Source organism: Apodemus sylvaticus, chromosome 4 (genome assembly GCF_947179515.1).
Source record: "Apodemus sylvaticus chromosome 4, mApoSyl1.1, whole genome shotgun sequence".
Classification (NCBI taxonomy): Eukaryota; Metazoa; Chordata; class Mammalia; order Rodentia; family Muridae; genus Apodemus; species Apodemus sylvaticus.
Window position 1 is genome coordinate 136,613,205 of NC_067475.1, and position 19,323 is coordinate 136,632,527.

General features: G+C 43.1%; 1 protein-coding gene across 4 annotated transcripts in view; it reads left to right on the forward strand.

Moving 5' to 3' along the window:
* Positions 1-19,323, forward strand: part of Pex5l (peroxisomal biogenesis factor 5 like) — a 197,266-nt gene that overhangs the window by 55,543 nt on the left and 122,400 nt on the right. The window contains exons 1-3 of one of the 4 annotated variants that reach the window (XM_052180645.1): positions 2,083-2,287; positions 3,097-3,124; positions 4,534-4,605. The exons of 2 other annotated variants lie outside the window; for them this stretch is intronic. In XM_052180645.1, coding sequence (XP_052036605.1) covers positions 3,107-3,124; positions 4,534-4,605 — 90 coding nt within the window. In that variant the 5' untranslated portion in view covers positions 2,083-2,287; positions 3,097-3,106. Of the gene's footprint in view, positions 1-2,082; positions 2,288-3,031; positions 3,125-4,533; positions 4,606-19,323 lie in introns of those variants that run through there. One more of the 4 variants, XM_052180644.1, reaches the window with a different exon arrangement.

Sequence of the window (19,323 nt, forward strand, 5' to 3'; positions counted from 1 at the left end):
AATTGCAAACGTGCTCAGGACTTTTATATAAAGGCCGGCTGGGAGCACTGTGACTTCCTGATAATCTTTCACTGAATCCTTATCTTTCATCCAGTCCTTTGTATCTTAGCTTTGCTAAGAAATGATCCATCCTCTGTCCATCTTCACTCCCAGAACCAGTGTGCCCCATCACTGCATCTGGCTTTCATCTTAGCGTCTCTTCCCACTGGTGGATGACTTCTGACACTTCACTCAGGGAAAGGTCGCAGATCATGTCCTCTCCTCAAATTAGCGCTCTCTCTGGATTCCCTCTCACAGCCTTTAGTATGCTCCCTTCTCTTGCTTCATTTTAAAGTATAGCTGTCCTCTGGGCTTCTGAGTCATGAGTTCATCCACTCCTGCCACTCTCTGACCGCATCCATCTCTATGTAGAGCCCCGCATCTTTTCTTAGGTTCATACACATGGGTGAACGGTCAACTAGGTGTTTCTTCTTAGCAGAATTCTCCGAAGGCCCCACCACCCAGCGGAGACCTTGTGTGCACACTGTCTTCCCTACCCTTCCTGTTTGATATTCAATTCAACCTGCTCCAGGGGTGTCCAGCAATTCCATAATCACCTTGCTTGTAGTGGCTTTAGAAGAGCGAAGAACTTTAAATGAGTATAGACCATTCTTTCAAGTTTAACAGTGAAGAAATAGAACAAGAAAACCACCTTTTAAGTAAAGGGAAACCTCAGCAGTTTTGTAAGCAGAAGGAAGAATGGCGGCAGGGAAGAGATTAAGGGCGGGCAAACAGGAAGATGGGACTGCCACCAGGGAGGCTTTGAGGGTGAGAGCTAAGACTGCAATGGAAAACTCTGACCTTCCTGCCACTATATTGTTAGTCCTACATGTGACTTTCGCTTTCATAAATCCATTATGAAGCAGTAACTAAATAGTGATAAACCATTTTTGAAATTCTTATGTGTAAATTCATGTTGCCGTCCATAGCTAAGCAAAACAAACAGGGGCAATTTATCCTGTTAGATAGACCAAGTGTTTCATTTTCCCTTTAAGAACATTCTGTGTAAATCCCATTCCTCCTAAGCATGAAGAATACTTTTAATGTAGTATACAAACAAGTAGTATCTTTTCATGTAAACTATTTTTTAAACCTTTTTTTTTTTTTTGCTAGTACTGGGGGTTGAACCCAGAGCCTCATACCTGCTCCATAAGTGGTTTACCACCAAGCCACATCCCCAGCCCCAACTCTCAGCATCTTTATAACTCATATTCTAAAATAAGCAAGTTATCTCATCTGTGGACTCTCTAGAGCACTGCTTTCTGTTGCTATTGTTAGCTTTGTCCAGTCTTTTCCTGTGGAATAATTTTCTTTTCCATGGTCACGATAACATTGTCATACAATTTCCCAAGTGCCGTGATTTATTTAATTCAAGTGAGCAGATCCACTTTTCAATTCTACTCCTGTGGAAGAAAGAATGAAGGGACAGAAAGGCAGTACCTAGGGTAAAGGAGCCAGGGTGGGCATCTGTGTCGGGCAGAGTTGAGTTCCCAGACAGGTTTCTCAATCTTAAGGAAACCATAGGTGTAATTTGATTGACTAGCATTTCAGAAGGTATCAGCCTGAACAAAGAACTAAGCAATCTTGTTCCAAGCTAGATCAAGATCCAGATAAAATCCAGAATGATGCCACTTGGGACGGTGGGGGAAGATAAGAGACACTGTGCTTGGTGTTTCAGACATGACAGCCAGGCTGGGCTGAAAGCTTTTTACAGGCAAGGAGACAATGTCAGCAAACTGGCTCTCATTTCTTCTTTCATTTCTCCACCTTGAGTCCTCTCACCCTCTCGTCTCCCGAACGCTAATGCTTTCTCCTCAGATGCACTTAGTGAAGAGTGCATGAAAGTGACCACCAGCAGTCGGCCTGAGAAAGCTGGGATGCCCGGGGCCTCACCTCCTTTCCTCAGTTGAAACTCTCAGCTTCAGCATCTTGCCAGAGCTGTGGGCGGAGCTCAGGACGTGCTTACACTGTGGCTTCTCCTCCCACATAAGCCCTGCCCCCTCACACTTGGACGGTGGGAAGATTAGCTTTCTTCCTCCTCCTAGTTCACTCCTCTGGCTGATATGCAAGGTCTTGCAGAAGCCAGGGACTTGCGTTCTGGGCTTGGCAAAGTGCATAGGAAGAAGACAGGGCTTCCCGGCTGGGAGGAGGGAGGAGGACTGAAGATTCCCGCCTGGGCTGTCTCAGCTCAGCAAAGTGGGCAGCTCAGTACTTGACAGAGGACTGTGCTCGCTGGCACTAGATATCAGTAAGTGAGTGACTGTATGGATTAAGGAAGGATGAGTGTCCCTGGGTCATGGGGTAGACTTGAAAATGTTGCTTGGTTCTGAGGGAAACTCGCCAGGCTGCTGGTTCGGTGTGTTTTCTGTGTTTTGTGGAGACTAGAGGATTAAGCACAACAATCAGAACTCCAAATGCTTCCTCCCATTCCTGGAAAATGGCAACTTCTACGGAGTAGTTGTGGACCTAATCTTCTTTCCTGACCCTCTTCCCCTGGAGTGTGTTACTGAATCAGACAGTCGGGATTAAGTGGGAAAAGTGAAATGCACTATTAACAGAAATTGCAACTTCTTATTGTGTTGTGTATGTGCTGACATTGTTAGATCTATTAGCAGTGAATGTCTGGAAAGTCTGAGTTAGGGGCTTAAATGGGGAAGTTGAGCTTTTATGACCAGGAGACATAGTCTATAGGTAAGGGATTAAATACAAAATGATTATTATAAATAATAGATGGGTTTCTAAAACTCACTAAAGAGAGCAGCAGCCAGGAAGCATTAAAGTGTATGATACAAATTAGAAAAAGAAAATATCATATCCATGGCTTTTTACAGTAGCCAAAAATTTCAGGATGTTTACAAAGTCAGAGCAGTGATTCAGGAATACTTCAATTATTGTTGTGCATTATTAATACTGTTGCCGGGCAAGATCTGTGGTTCTCTGGTCAGCAAGTTCTGGCAATGAAGCCACTGCCGCCGGTGCAAAGAACTCTGGGATGTCTGACAGTGAAATGGATGGAAGGACTCACATTCCATCTCTACTTAATGCCCTTTTGTCCAGAAATCGGGTCATGCAGATGAGCTACTTGGTACGTATACAGATCAATACTGGGAAAGGCGTTTGTGAGGGTTGTGTGGCAGAGGGACTCTAGACGGTGTCTCATAACAAACACTGGGCTGAGAGGACCCAGAAGCCAAGAGGCAGGAAGTCAGCTTGGCTCAAGCCAAGCATGTTCATTTTCTTTTCCATCCATCTTGAAATGGAGCCTCAGATGAGGACAATAATAACCGAGTGGAACACTGCGACCATTTGTTCTGTCCCGAGTGTTGAAATTTATCACTCTGTAGACAAAGTTGGGAATTTTTTTTATTTATGCATTTCAGTACTTGAAGTCTCTGATCCCTACATTACAGTAAATGACACAAAATAAGAGGTATATTTATGGGGAGGAACAAGTATCAGAATTCATATTTTGAAATATTATAGAGAGGAAAAAAGACAATATTGTTCAGCCTACAGAAGTCTTGTGTCTTGGCCACTGATATGCGGGACAGCATGAGGGTTCCTATGACACGGTAGACAGAAATTTCAGAAATCTAATTCTCTTAATTCTAGTTTATGTGGATACTAAGGTATCCTTTTGTTTTGTTTTTATTTGTTTGCTTTTGGTTTTTACTTTGGACAACAGGAAACTGCATAATAGCTTTTACCTCCATTTGTTATTGGTTTGAAGGAGTTCTATTATACTTCTGGTATTCCCACGGGGAGAAAAAAATGTTACCATTAAATATGTTACCATTATTTCGTAACACAACTGTGAGATGATTGTTATGGTTGGACTCCTTTTCCAACCTTAGAGTTTGTATTCATAGATTTTGCTGTAGGGAAGATGGGTAGAGAGCAGTCATTAGGACCAGCCACAACAATGAGACAATAAAATAGCAATAAAGTGTGCCTGTAGATATGGCCTATACGCTTCCAACTTCATAAACTACCTAATTTTGAAACTACATTATGCTAAAAAACTGCTTTTTATTTTCAATGTTACTATTTATGTGATTTATTGTAAGTTTGAGAGTTCATTATCTGAGTTATATAATAGTTCTCTTATTCTTAAAAATACATAAAGCATTAAAATATAATGTGTGATAGTTGACATTTTAAGAGTAGTATAAGTCTAAATGAAGTTTCTGTTCTTGAGAAAAATGTACTAAGAGTCTTCATAGAACAGTTTGTTTATCTCACAGTGTTAGAGAATTTTTGCTGAAACTATGGAATAAAACATAACATTGAGAAAGGACCAAAGGCATACTTTGGCCACAAGGGGATAAGCAAAAGCATAGGTATAAGATGGTGGCTATGCCCATGAGAGACTGATGTCAGGAATGATGCACTGTGGCTGGTGATGAGATTTGTCTTAAAGAATTATTAAGTAGGAATTAAGATTTTTTTTAATGAAAAGAAACTAAATGATATTTAAAATTGTTCTTTCACAAGAAAAGTAAAGAACAAGGCTATGGAAAGCTAAGCAGCGATGAAGACCTCGAAATAATTGTTGATCAGAAGCAGGTAAGTGAGCACTCCGTCTGTTCCCTGTTGCCTGTAGATTTGACCTGGTAGCCCTCTGGGTTCAGAGCTTGTTCCTGACCACTGTTTTAGCCTGTCTAACTAGAACTGTTATCAATATAGATTTGGAGAGCATCAAAGTTTCCCTCATCTCTGCCCCACTGACTTGTGCATGATACCAACATACGTGTACTATATATGGGAATAAATAAGAAAGCACAAAGCAAGAGAAGAGGAGGGAACGGTGAGAACTCAATGCAAAGAGTCAAAATACCATAATTTGATTGAGGGGGGGAAAGACTTAAGTAGATTTTGGAAGCATATTATCCTAAAAGTCAGAAACACTACTATTAATGTGTATTCTGAAAGTATGATGGGGGAGCAGATAGATGGTGTGGAATTTTGAGAAATTTAAACTTAGATCTTGCCCAGTTTCCTATCTTGGCTTGTCTGCATGCAGCAAGTGTCAAGATGATGATCTGAAATGAAAATAGATGGCTTTTCATCGCCAGAAATGCTGCCCATCATTTGAGAAGCCTCGATGTTGGATTTTATGTTGGCCCATAAGGTTCAATGAAAATGGCTTAACAGAGCATGCACAATGATTTAGCGGGGAGTGGATGGTCTCTAGCCAGGACACTGACTTGGCATTGCCCCTTAACATCTTTGTTAATTATCAAGGAGACAAGAGAGCTGCCTGTCTATTTAACACGCATGTGGCATTGCCTCTGAGGGTGGCAAAAACTCACGTGTCAACAAAGTGGAAATTAAAATGTCTGAGCTGAGGAGGACATTAGAAAATAGCCAGTGACCTAGAGATAGACTGATGAATTTGGACGCGTTCATCACCACGTAGTTGTTTCTGCACCATGGTGATTACTCTAAAGGAGTGTGCATGCATGTGTGCATCGGTTTGACAAAACCATGAGAAATCAATGACTTAAGTCGTGCATATTAGAACATCTGGAAGACCTCCCTCCCTCCACCCCCTGCTGAGCAAAGCATTTCCATGGAAGTTCACGGTATATGGGTGGGCACAGGAGGGCTTGCCACACTTCTAGTGGTTCCTGCCCCGTTGACCTTGTCTCCTGCTGAGGACAGCAGGGTAGGGGCTGTGAGGGTCTGGCCTGCATTCTGTTACTCACTGCCAGACTGCCAGTTTACATAATAAGGTACATGGAGTGCCAGTTTGCAGTACTGTTTTTTTTTTTAAATTATGCCAGATTAATTACTTGAGACACGCACTCTAGACCTCCCATAGACTGTGATTCCGATTAAAGAGTGGACCTACTTGACAGACAAACTACTAAAGGGTGAGTAAGATCACCATGAGAAATACACACATGTGTACATGCATATACACACATGTACACACATATACACACATGCACACGCATATACACACAATACACATACGCATACATGCACACATACACATATACACATGTACATGTGCGTGTGCGTGTGTGCACGCGCGCGCGCGCGCGCGCGCGCGCACACACAGACACACCTCCATCAAAACAAAGTTAGTTTTTATTTTTATCACATAGAAATAAGTTCTTACTTTTTTACTTCTTTATTATCTTTCTTTTAGTTTTCTCCTGTGTAAATATTGTGTTTTAACTAACTGTTGTCACTTGGAGAACTACGGAATTGCTCATTTTTATATTTTTGATGAAGAGCCCAAAGAAGTTTTCCTTTATTTTCCCGTGCTGTTTTTCCACAAATTGATATTGTGGGGAGCACGTTCTTTTACTGCTGTCTCATGAGCTGGTGCCATCCAGAGGACCCAGCACTGCTAAGACATTCGTGTTAAACCTTGTTTCAAACTGTGACAGACTGAAATATGTCACTTTAGGAGTTGGCTGCTGGCCTTGAAGAGTTCCCCTTGTTTGGGAGATTTGGGGGTTTGAGTTTTGTGAAATCCCACACTGAGGCAATGACATATTCCCTCCCCCAACTAAAATATTAAGGAAAACACCAATTATTCTTTATAAAACTCCAAGACAGTTATTCCTAAGATTCAGAGACTAACATTAACCATGTATGTGAGTGTATGCATGTGTCAAATGCATTTTCTCCAGAAACCCAATGTTGTTCATTCCATATATATGATGAAATTATGTATATAATGAAATTCAAACTATGTCCCTTTATACTAATCTTTATGTTCAATCTGTATCTTTAAAAAACACAAAGGAAGTTTGTCAATCTTCATATAAGTCCAAGTAGCTTTTCTAGTGACTGATGCCAAAAGTAAACCGAAAGAAGATAAATAAAATAATTGAAGTTTGGTGATGGGCAGGAGCTGATGGTGTCATTACGCCTGCCACTCGGCTGCTGTCACTCCACCAGTGCTGTGGCCACTGTGTGCCAGCTCATCTGTCAGGCGATTCACGCGCCTTGTGTTTCCGCAAGGAGCCCACGGTCTTGCTTATATAAGCAGATTAATAACAGAAGCGATGTGCAGGGTGTGGGCTCGTCATCCCTGGGTGCTGCTCTTAAAAGGGTAGAAGATGACGCTCTGCCATTCTGATGTGGAGAAACAGTAAATTTTATAAATGGGAAAGGTTTTTCTTTTTGAAGGGCAATACTCTACTTGCTCCCTTTGTGAAAGTTTCTTGGTAACTTCGGTTCAGAATGCATATTGTAAGTCTCACAGAGGATTCTAAAGCTAGTACCCTAAACTAACAGGCAATATATGTTTATATTTTTACTTATACATATATATACATACACATTCACATAGTCAGTTTAAATATGACTGTATTTAATGGGAATCAGAGTCTATTTTCCACCTGACATCCCCCAAAAGTTTTAGGCTTCAAACTGAAAAATAATGAAAACAAATGTATTGCAATAAAATCTTAATGACCGTAAATTCTAAACAGTTTCCATAAACACAATATATCTCTACTTAGTGAATGCTGTATAAAAATCAATTCTAAGAAAGAAATCACGTATGTATGTGCATATGCATGTATGTATATACACACACCTGTTATAAATTATATATTATGTGTGCATGAGTATAAGTTTTATCATCAAAATATTCTTCCTTCATTGGAGAAGACAAGAGTCTTGATTGGAAATTAGTTTCAAGTAAACACAAATTATTTCCTGAAATTACTGGTATTTCAGGAGTGAGACTAGATGAAAATAGATGGGAAAGCACCTTTGCTAAGGAATTTACAGCTTTAACTGTTTGAATAGTGAATCTGCTGTTAACCCAAGCTTTGCCGTATGTTGGGCTGTATGTGTGTTTATAAAGTTTGTGTCTAGGATGATTTTGGATTCCAGGGAGACTTGAAGAACATAACAAGACAAATGTTGAGTACAGAATTTGTTCTTTTATGAAGAATTAGGAGGTACAGCTTTGAGGATTGCACCAAGGCATGGACAGAATGCTTGGATCTAGTTGGTTCTGGAACTCAAAGGCAGTTGGGACTGTGTGTTTCTTGGTGTACTATGTAAGGAAATTCAAGTTCCAGCCAGTTGCTAGGGAATGAATACATCAGGTCAGCACAGCAATCCTCCAGCCCCAGAAGCCTCAGGCAAGCCTAAAAAGCTTGCTAGGTTCCTGCTGCTGTTTTCAGACTACATTCTGTGACCCAGAATCAAGAAACATAACAATTATGATTCTGAAAAAGGAAAAAGTATATGGGACCAGTACTAAAACTGATATTCAAGTAGTCCTGAACTAGAAATCTAAAAACCAGAATCCATAAATACTCAGCGTCATGGTATCTAAAAAGTAGATCACCATAGACATTCACACCAATGGCTCCTCAAAGACCCAAGCCTGAAGTTAGGTTGGATTCCCTGCGGTGGCCCTTTTTGGTCTTGAGCCATAAGAACTCAGGGTTCTTGTTTGTAAACTGGTGTCTTGCTCCCATCTAAGGTTTATTTGAGGCAAAATCTATTAAAGGCTCAATAAGGCCTAGACTGTGTGTTTTTGGATAAGCTAGCCAGCCTCATGTACTCTCAGCCCCTCTAATTTAGCAAGCCAGAACCTTGACGCCTAGAGTAGTGAATGAACTTTCCTAGAGTCACTGCTATTAGACCAAGAATATTGAAAGCCATAACTTCTGAATGTTATGGTCCAAATTCTATATCCTCTTTATAGGTCATTACTGGTTGACCTATAAATTGGTTAAAAATTATTTTTGCCCTCCCGGTCTACTTACAGAAAATTACCACCTGGAAACAGTAATAGTTGACCATGGTCTGTCTTCTAAGCCCTCATGGGTATACATTTCCCACAAACACTTAACTACATAGCTTCCTCTCAGCCTTTAGGGCATTTCAGAAAAGAAAGGTTCTTCCCAATAAACAAAATGAATGACATGGAAAAAGTGAAAAGTGTAAGGTAGCTATTGAAACACTTGCCTTCCCACCCCCCTCCAACCTCCAAGGGCGGACTTCTAGCACACGAGAAACAAGGTAACGCACATTTTACCTAGTCTAAAACCCGTGAGAGAATCCTGAGCAGGAAGCAAAGCATATCAGAACTATTTTTCTAAAGAAAAAGAAGAAACAAAGTAGAATTGCCCCCTGTATCTCCAACAGCCACAAGCCTTTCAGTAGGACTGCAACCCCCCGTGCTGTCCTAATGGCTCTGTGAAAATGGATTGTGTCAGAGAGATCAAGGCCAGCATCAAATAAAAATGAAAGAGCAAGGCCCAGCTTCCTTGTGGTGCTAACAGATAGCCTGTCCTACCACCAGCTGACTCAAGCCTTGGACTCATAAATAGTAAAACGACGAGGGAATGTGTGTCACTGTCTTTTGTACCCAGCGCCATCTGGACAGTACTTTCTTGGCCATATCAGTATGGTGGCTCAATTTATATATAATTCATACCCCATTTGCTTCTGGGAGTTCCAAAGTACCAGACCCTGTCTCTTGGGATCAGAAGCTATAGTTTCTCTGGTGCCTTCTTGGAATTCTGTACATGATCATGAAGAAGAGAGGACCCCCATCCTCCTCCATCGTTTCAGCCTGGAGAGCCTAGAGCAGGGGACTCTGTCACACTTGGAGAATTCAGCACCCGGCAGCTGTGATGCCCTGATTAAGCTCTCAGTAAGTGTGAGCCCATTAGCAATTTCCTCACAAAAGACTGATCAATGAGAAGTGGCTTCATTAAAAGAAGGCAGATTATTTACCATGTGTACGCATCGGCATAAACAAAGAGTTGTTTCTATAGACCAATCAATTCCATCTTTTCTGCAGTTATTTATCATCAACAAATGTTATAAACGAGAAGCCACATTTTCCATTAGGTTAAACATAAAATTTCTGGGATGAAGACAGGATGACCCTGTATTTATTGTCTTCCCAAATAGTCTCACATATATCAGGGACTCAAAAGTTAACCCTAAAGATTTGATTCGACAAGGGGAGGAGCCACAGTAATGCACAGTGTCTTGCCTTACAAACTCGCATCATAAATTGTGTCTTAGTGTCCCAAATTTCAGCTTCATCTACTGATTCTGTTCAGAGCACCTGACTCTAGGACAAACTCAGGAGAAAAAACTCAAATCCTTCATTTTAGAGTCGACCTGAAGCATCAGGCTAGAGAACTGAGCCCGACTTTCTGCTATGGCTTTGCCCTCGTGAGTGGAGGAGTTTGGAGTAAGCTGTTGGGTTCTCTGCGTCTTCAGGTTGTCGTCTGTGCAGTACAGTCGCGCCATCTGCCTTGGCATCTGTTCCGAGGCTCACAGGGGGACACTTCCTTGGAAAGCCATGTGTCCTCTGGTCAGAGCCAGGCATAGAATCTGGGGCCCCTGATGGCAAGTCGGATGCATTCCGCAGAGCTCTGCCTCCTACAGGGGTTGTTGTTAGTGAGTGCTGTGTCACGATTTCATCCCTTTCTTCCCACCAGTGTGTCCCCAAGTGTTCTTCACACCTTCTCTGGACAGGTGTTCCAGGTCAGTGCCTGACGTCATGAGCCAGACGGTCTGCCATACCGTGTGCACACGGTGACTGTAGCACAGACATGTCAGCCACTCTCACAGCCTCTCTGGGTCAGAGGCTGCTCTGCTGTATCTGAGGAAGATGTCTAGCTTATGGTATTTTTAAGAGGACTGCACAAGTCCCTCAGTCCAGAGGGCTAGCCACAGGCATGCCAGGTGATGCATGCTTCCTTCAAAAGTGCCAGGCACTGGACCAAGTGGTGGGAGGAGTTAATAGCAAGGTTCACAGACCTATTAGCTAGAGGATTCCTTGGATGCGGGAGGGGTAGGCTAAACTATAATGATTCTAAGCAATATCATTTTTATTGGGGTCAGAGAAGTGGATGCCTCGCAGGCTGGGGTGCAGGCAGTGGGGAGAGCAGAGGGCAGTGGCCACTTGGCACAAGCTTGCCTCTCCACAGAAGGGCAGCCCTTCTCCACATACACACCCTCTCCAGGGATTGCCGTGATGGAAATGAGTCTATAGCCACCACACAGCAACTGGTCAAGAAACATAATTATGCTGCTGCTGTTAAAATGTCTACAATCAACTTTAAGATCTTAAATAATATTAATCAGAGAGGAAGGAAGGAAGGAAGGAAGGAAGGAAGGAAGGAAGGAAGGAAGGAAGGAAGGAAGGAAGGAAAGGCAAAGAAAACAGGTTCTGAGTATAGCCCTAGAGGACCCAGTTTGTGACTTACTGTATTCAGGAGACTCTGAGATCAAAGGCAGGCAATATGTCAACACAGGACTGGGCCTCGCTTTACCCATCACCTGATGGTTATTTCCCTGACAGCTGTCCAGATTAGCTGCTGATCTGATTAATAGAAGGATATTAAAGTATAGTTTACAGGTCATCTCAAGTCCTCCTGGGAGCTCAAGTTCCTTAGGAGAGAGCCTGGCCACAAAACTTCCCTCTTGCTGAAATGAGCAGTGATGCATTTTACTAGCAGGGCTGTTTGCTCCTGACAGGACAGAGACAAGCCCGTCAGGACTGTCTTTTACTTTCGTGTCTTCGCCTAGCTCTGACTTCGGTGAACAGCAAGGACCCAGCGCTGGTCAGCATTGGTCCCAGCTCCTCTTCCCCAATGTCCAGATGATTACATAATGCAGCCCCCAAGACAGTTCCAGTCGGCAAGACTGAGAGAACCTGAGGTTCTGCCCCTGACTCAACGTCACATATGAATGCATACAAACTTGTCACTTGCAGTTAAAAATAAAAGGACAGGAACGTGGATTTTCATGGTGGCGATGTCTAGATGTTAAATCCTTTTCTAATAACCCATGGTTTTCCTTCCTTCGTCTTTAATGTAATGGGGCAGAGTGGTGCTGACATGTACAGAGAAGACATGCATAATTCAAGCTGTGTGAGCTGACACACTGAGCGCAGAAATGATGCAATCTATGGCGGGAGCAGGCAGAGGCAGCGGCACTTAAAGACCCCCCAGGGTCTCTTAGAGAACACCTTGAGGAGTATATGGAAAATGTGTGTGGGGGGGAGGATTAGAAATTGATTGCTTCTAATTTTCGTTAGTAGCTTTACTTAATCACTGTGAGAATTCTGGATGCCTTGGTTAAACAGAATGTCAGGACATGATCTAATCTGAGGTTGACACATTATGTTCTATAGAACCCATTTTCACCCCCTTCTGATGCTGGGAGGTGGGGGTCTCTTTCCTGGGGACAGTCGTCTCAGAGAGGTCAGGTGGGACATGAAGCTTTGCATAAAGAATGACCAGGAAGTTCAGTTATGTTGATTTTTAATTCCACCAAAATAGGTGCGTCCCGAGGCAAGGACGGAAGTAGTTAGATAGGACTCACCAAGCTTTCTCTCATCACAGGAAATAGTAGAACTCTAGTCTGCAGCTCCCAGTTAGGCCATTTACCTACCCGTGTATCTAACTGCCTTACTAAAATTACAATGCTGTTCTCGTGTGTGTGTGTGTGTGTGTGTGTGTGTGTGTGTGTGTGTGTGTGTAGGTCAAAAGGCAAAGGGCAACTGGCAGTAGTTTGCCCTCTCCTTCCTTTTGGCCCTGCAGGCTGGAACCCAGCCATCAGCCCTGGCAGTAACTGCTTTTATCTGCTGACCTATCTCTCTGGGCCAACAGTGCTTCTCATCTCAGCCTTCCTTCCAGTGTCTTATGTGTAAGCTAACCACTGACCAAGCTGGGATATTCCTTTGGGAAAATGGACACAGTGACAGGCCTCTCTGAGAGTCATCAGTGACTCCCTGTCACGTGTTTGCTACTCTTCAAAGGAGAATCTCACCAACCTTGGAAAACTTCCCAGAGTGCACTGGGAACCAGATATTAAAGATTTATAAAGTAGACTTTGGAATTTTTATTATGTCAGCACAGACAGTTTTCCTGCCCCTCATCTCCTGGGGCCTCTCTCCCTGGCTCAATTTGTCCTCATCCCCAGGTGACTGTGAAGACTTGGGCCCCTCACTTCCCAGCCGTCCAACCTGAACCCGGCTGCAGATTCAGTCTAGTGAACCCACTGGTAAACTCATCCACCACTGATGTGTCTGTGTCTTTGAAAACAGTAATGCTGCAAATATCTGTGTTACTATTCCTTTAAAATTCAAAACATGATAAAATGGCAAGAGACTAGAGAGACTACACTAAGTTTTCTTTGAAATCTTTTCTTTATTTTGGAAATTTTTACACATGTGTACAATGAAATACTATCCTATCTATCTAAAATGCCCCCCCTCCAAATCCCACTGTGTCTCCCACAACATATTCACAATTTTCTTAAATAACTTGCTAAGTCCAATCAGTTCTTCATATATACATATATATATATGTACATTGGTGTGGGTTCATCTACTGGATCGTAGGAAACCCACTAGAGGCAACAGCCTCAGAAAGAGAATGAGTTTCCCGCTTCTAGGAAGTGTCCACTGCCAACAAATAATGTCTCCGTACGGGGCAGGATGTGGGGTGATCTACCCTTTCTGTACCGGGATTTGGCTGGCTTGATCTTGTATAAATCTTGTGCAGGTAGCCACAGCTGGTTGTGAACTCCCACCTGCAGTAACCACATCATGTCCACGGGGCAGAATCTCACAGCTCCTCTCCCCATGCTCCAGTGGTTACATTCTTGTGCCTGGGAGATTTGGAAGCCATTCTTTTCTCCCTTCTTCTTCATCTTTGGAGCAGGATGCCTGTGCCCTCTCCTGCCCTGACCGTGTCCTGTCTGCTTTGGTGTCTCAGCAATCTGACTTAACAGTCACATCCCTTCCTGCCTTCTTAGCACTGGCCTCCGGCTCTGGCCACTGGGAAGCGTCTCTTACTCTGACACTGTGGAGACGAGCTATGACAGAAATGCAGTTCTTGCAAACCTGCTTTTCAGAATGCTCCATCGCTTCCTTCTCTTTCCTCAAAAACAGACTCCACGGTTCTGTCATCTCCGATTTCAGTCATTCATTTGGCACATGGCCTGCCGCTAACCATGCTTGTGCTTCTGTGAGGCCTTGTGATTAGGACATGCATACCCACCACACAAATGGCCATTCAACACAATTGTTATGTACTCCTCATCAAAGTATTCTTTTGACCAAATGATCTCATTCTTGAAGAGCATGAGTAAGTGACTTATGAAAGGGATGGTGGAAGAGGGCGCCATCTCAGCTTCGTGCCGGCTGATCCTGATGGAAGAAAACACGCACTCAGTTTTGTCCAACAAAATTATCTCATTTGTATAATTAGAGGGTCATTAATGAATTCTTGTTGTACAACACTAGTCACAGAAGCCTTTATCACTGCAGTCAATGGAATGCTATGCCGCTTCCTACCCAGCACCTGAGCCAGTGAGTCACAGTGCACCACTGATGGAGTCTGTTAGTCCAGTGTGCAGTTAGAGAAATAGAGTCCTGTACAATTGGAAACGTTTAAGGTACAAATTTCACACCTTAGAAATTTTGTAAAATAACAACTTCTTTTCCTCATTCAGAAAAACAATTTTAATCTCCTGTCTCAAAGAGTTTGGATTAACAACCTTGGTGTCAGGACATTTCTGAACAACACAGACTTTTCCCTGTGGGCCCTAGCATGGCTTGAATTACAGACTGATGTTTCCACCATCCCAAGAAGGACACAAACTGCAGCCAGCGTGGTGGCTCAGTGGTAAACAGTGCCTGCCACCTAGCCTGACCACCTGAGCTTGCTTCCCAGACTCCTGTGATAGAAGGAGAGGCCTAACTCTTACGCGATGTCCTTTGACCCATACACATATGCCACGGCATGTGTGCACCTGCACATGTGCACACATGTACACACAGAGACACATACATACACAAACATGTAATACACACACACACACACATTTATAATTAAAAAGAGCTACTAACGTCTCATCAGGCCCTGCAGACCATGTCTGCCATCAAGCCCCTAATCTCCTACGATGTCCCTGTCTGGTGTCACCTTGCTGCCCTACCCCACTTGCTGAACAAGTTTAAATACCAAAGAGAAGCACTCATGCTTCTGCCTCATTTGTCCTCACTCCTGGGTAGTTATTTTGATGGAACTGAAACAGCTTACCTCATTTGTCATGGAAAAGCCATCTGAAGACCCCTGTTCCTTTCACTGAGTGTATACTAGCTCCTTCACCATAAAGATGACCTAGCCACTTGTGTCCCAAAGCCATCAGAGACATGTATCCCCTGCCTGTGGTCTGTCATGATACTTGCAGCATAGACTGCCCAAGAGGCTAGCCAAGGGACCCCAAGAGCCCTGACCTGAGCACCCAGAGCCCTGAGCTGTGGGGTGTCTCCTTTCCCTAGCCTGAGCCTTGAGTTGGCCTTCCTAGTGTGTTTAGTGTGCTCCCAGGAGAGGACCTGGGGTTTGAGGATGGTTTCTGACAGTATTTCTGATCATCTGTCTTCACAAGAGTTGTCCACAGGCCCTAAAACAGCTGCGTTGCTGGAAGCCTGCTGGGAATCAGTGCTCCCAGCCTCAGCATCAAGGGTGGGCACTGGAGACAGGTTAAGATGTCTTCGGTGGAAATCGTCAGTATGCCTGGCTCCTAAGAACTGTTGCAAACTATTCTAATTTTGGTGTGAGGAAAGAATGCATATTATTTTGGGAGGCAAGTTAAACCTTCATTGTAGGGCTATGGAGGGGATTTGAGACCAGCTAAGTATCTCCAATCCTTTAGTGGAAAGACCTAATTTACCACGTTTCCTCATTCCTTCAAGTGGAACCATATAGGTTATATTGGCTGGTTTTGTGTGTCAACTTGACACAGGCTGAAGTTATCACAGAGAAAGGGGTTTCAGTTGGAGAAGTGCCTCCATGAGATCCAACTGTGAGACATTTTCTCAATTCATGATCAACGGGGGGAGGGCCCCTTGTGTGTGGTACCATCCCTGGGCTGGTGCTCTTGGGTTCTATAAGAGAGCAGAGTAATCAAGGTAGGGGAAGCAAGCCAATAAGAAACATCCCTCCATGGCCTCTGCATCAGCTCCTGCTTCCTGACCTGCTTGAGTTCCAGCCCTGACTTCTTTTGGTGATGAACAGCTGTGTGGAAGTGGAAGTGGAATAAACCCTTTCCTCCCAATTGCTTCTTGGTCATGATGGTTGTGCAGGAATAGAAACCCTGACTAAGACAAGGGATGAGCCCTGAGACTCTGAGGCATGGTGACACCCACAGCAGAACTAACCCACTTGTAATAAAAGGCCAATACATGCATTTATATACCATTTACTGCATGTTATTTCCTGTCCTGAGGGTGTTTTAAATATTATTTAATCTCTCTACCCATTCCAGGATACTCCTACCTTTCCTACTTTACAGTGCACCAAAAGGTAGGGGGTGGCGAGGATTTCACGCCCAGCCCTCGGACCACGGCAGTATGTGACAGCCCTGCCCTGAGATTCAGAGTTAGGAAATGTCCTTCCATTATGCTTCCCTGTCGTATCTAGGAGGCCAGTTACAAACCTGATTGCATTAAATAATTTATGGTGGTATAATCTAAGAAAGACTTCCTGTTTGTAAAGAAGTTTAAATAAAGTGAGTCAGGAAATTTGAACTATTGTACTCTTGTTATTGAAGAAAAGGAATGAATTCGTAGTCAAAAGCTAGCGTGCTTAAAGGAGCACCTGTCCAGTCCGTGCGTCAGCAGCCGTTCCTGCAGAGCTCTGGGAGAACAGGCAGTATTGAGAGGGCTGGTATGGCCACTGCCCACCACTCAGTAAATTGAATCCCCACCCTGCTCTAGAATTACCTCTGTGCCCACCACATCTGAAAATTTCCACAGCTGGCACTGCCGATCACCTCAGCATTTGCTGAGCCACTTTCTTTTATGGATGACAATGGCTGTGCTCTGAAAATGTCGCTCCATTCCTTCAGCGTCCTCCCAGGGCTGACCCTTCTTCTCAGGCTGAGGCCCCTGCTGACCTGTTCAGTCAAGCTTTGCCCAAGCTCTTAGTCCGTCTCCAGAATCAGAACACCCACTGGTAAACGAGTTCTGAGGACTGACAGTCTACTCCTCTAGACATTGCTCCTTCCAGCCCCTTGGGCTTGCTCCTGTGATCTTCCCCAGAGCAGAACATCTCTAGCCTGAGCTGTATCCATTAGCTCAAGAGGGTTAATGGTGGTGGCTTCTGGGTTCCCTCCTTGCTGGTCCCATTGTGCTTCTCATTTCAAACAGGAGAGATGGCATCATCAGGATGAGAAGATTGCCTCCCGCAAACACATGGGCCTGAATCCAAAACCCAGAACTAATGGAGAAAGGAACAGGAGGACGCCTGGGGCTCACTGATAAGCCTGCATAGCCTGCTTCCTACTTGGTGAATTCTAGGCCAGTGAGACACACACAGAAGCATGCACGTGCACACGCACAAGATAAAGCATTGCCTTGGTCACGAGGCTGCATTGATCTCTCATTCTTGCACACTCACGAACATTTCGTATTGCTGCACTCAGCACACATCCCATTCTTTATCTTCTCACTTTCTACTTCATGTGTATGGGTGCATGTTAATGGCCGCCTTGGAACCAAGGACCTTAAGCATTCCAACCATGCTTTCTCTTAGCTTGTGCAGTGATCATGCAAACAATCTCCCCTTTCCTTTAGAGGGTGCAACTCATTAAACTGGAGAGAGTAGCAAAAAGAATTGGGCAGAGTTATTCATGGCTCGTGGGTAGAAACATGCTGGTCTTCCATGGATTCTATAGGCTGTTGGCTTGTAGGGGCTGCACTGGGTAATCTCTACCATCCTGTTGGAAACTGTCCCTCATGTCACATTGCTCCCTAAGACTTCAGGTTTAACCTAAATTATGTGTAGCAGTTACCAGCATTCTACTTCCTAAGGGTGACCAAAGCAAAATTTGCATAAAATGAGTTTGCATGAATTTCATGGAAATTTATTAATTTTACTAAGAAAGTAAATGCATTAAGTCTCATTAGAGTCACAAATCTCCCAGAATATAGTTTACTATGGTAACCATACTCACTGAGGAAACATGTATAAATTTGCTAAGGTAGTCTTGGGTTAAAAATAATATATAGGGACTTTCAAATCCTGATGTTGGAGTCTGAGTAGCTTACATAAAGTGGGTAAGATTCAAGAACTTGGAGAATTGGACCCTATGACTGAAAGGTAGAAACAATGAAATAATGAGAATGTATGTATGTATATATATATATATATATATATATATATATATATATATATATATATGTAGCTTTATCAGCATTTCACATTAAAGACCTTTTCTTGTGACCCAAACTCATAGATTAATACAGAACCCTAAAATTTATTAGAATCTACTGGTAAGACATAAGATACAAGTGAGGATTCAAGCACTCCATCTGCCAATGGCTTCTCTCTTGACCTTTGAACTCTAAGCCATGACCTTCCTATAAGCAAAAAGATCATGTTTTGCCTGCTTCTATTCCACAAGCATCCCAGAAGAATCTATTAATGAAAAGGAAAAAGACAATCATTTGAACCACTCCAGGAGATTACTTCCTGTGAGTCAACCAGACAGCAGACTCTATCACAAGTGACCCAAGTAGCACCAGCAGTGGGGGTAGGGAGGCTTATTTCTTTTCTTTCTTTTTTTTTAATTATTGGTTATTTTATTTATTTACATTTCACAGCCAACCCTGAACTGAGGCTTATTTCTTAAGTCTGTGACAGGATGACACAGAATTTCTTTTTTGAGTGACTGACCTACTCACAGATTTTCATTGTTTCAAGAAGCAATGTAGGGGAATACCAGGACAGGGAAGCGGGAAGGGGTAGATTGGGGAACAGGGGGAGGGAAGAGGGCTTATGGGACTTTCGGGGAGGGGGATCCAGGAAAGGGGAAATCATTTGGAATGTAAATAAAGAATATATTGAATAAAAAAAAAGAAAAAGAAAGAAGTTTGCATTATAAAGGCTACTTCTGAAGACACAGAGAACAATGGTCCCGTTCCTCTAACTTGCTTTGGTACAGATTTTTGTTCATGGAAAGGCTAAATTTATACTGAGTCTTCTGGGAGTTATTTGATGACAGAAAAATTTCATATCCAAGTAAAAACAAAATACAGCAAATATCCCCCTCCAAGCCTATACAAACACCTTTCTGATTAAGTTTATTAATGGAGCTACATTTAACTCAACTATATATACACACACACACACACACACACAGTAGGCCTAATTCATAATGAGTCATTAGCAAAAAACTCAGATGACCTTTCTGAAAACATGAATCCAATTAGCTTCAACCAGGTGTCACAGGAGAGGAGCTTGCTTACAAAGAAAGTGACAC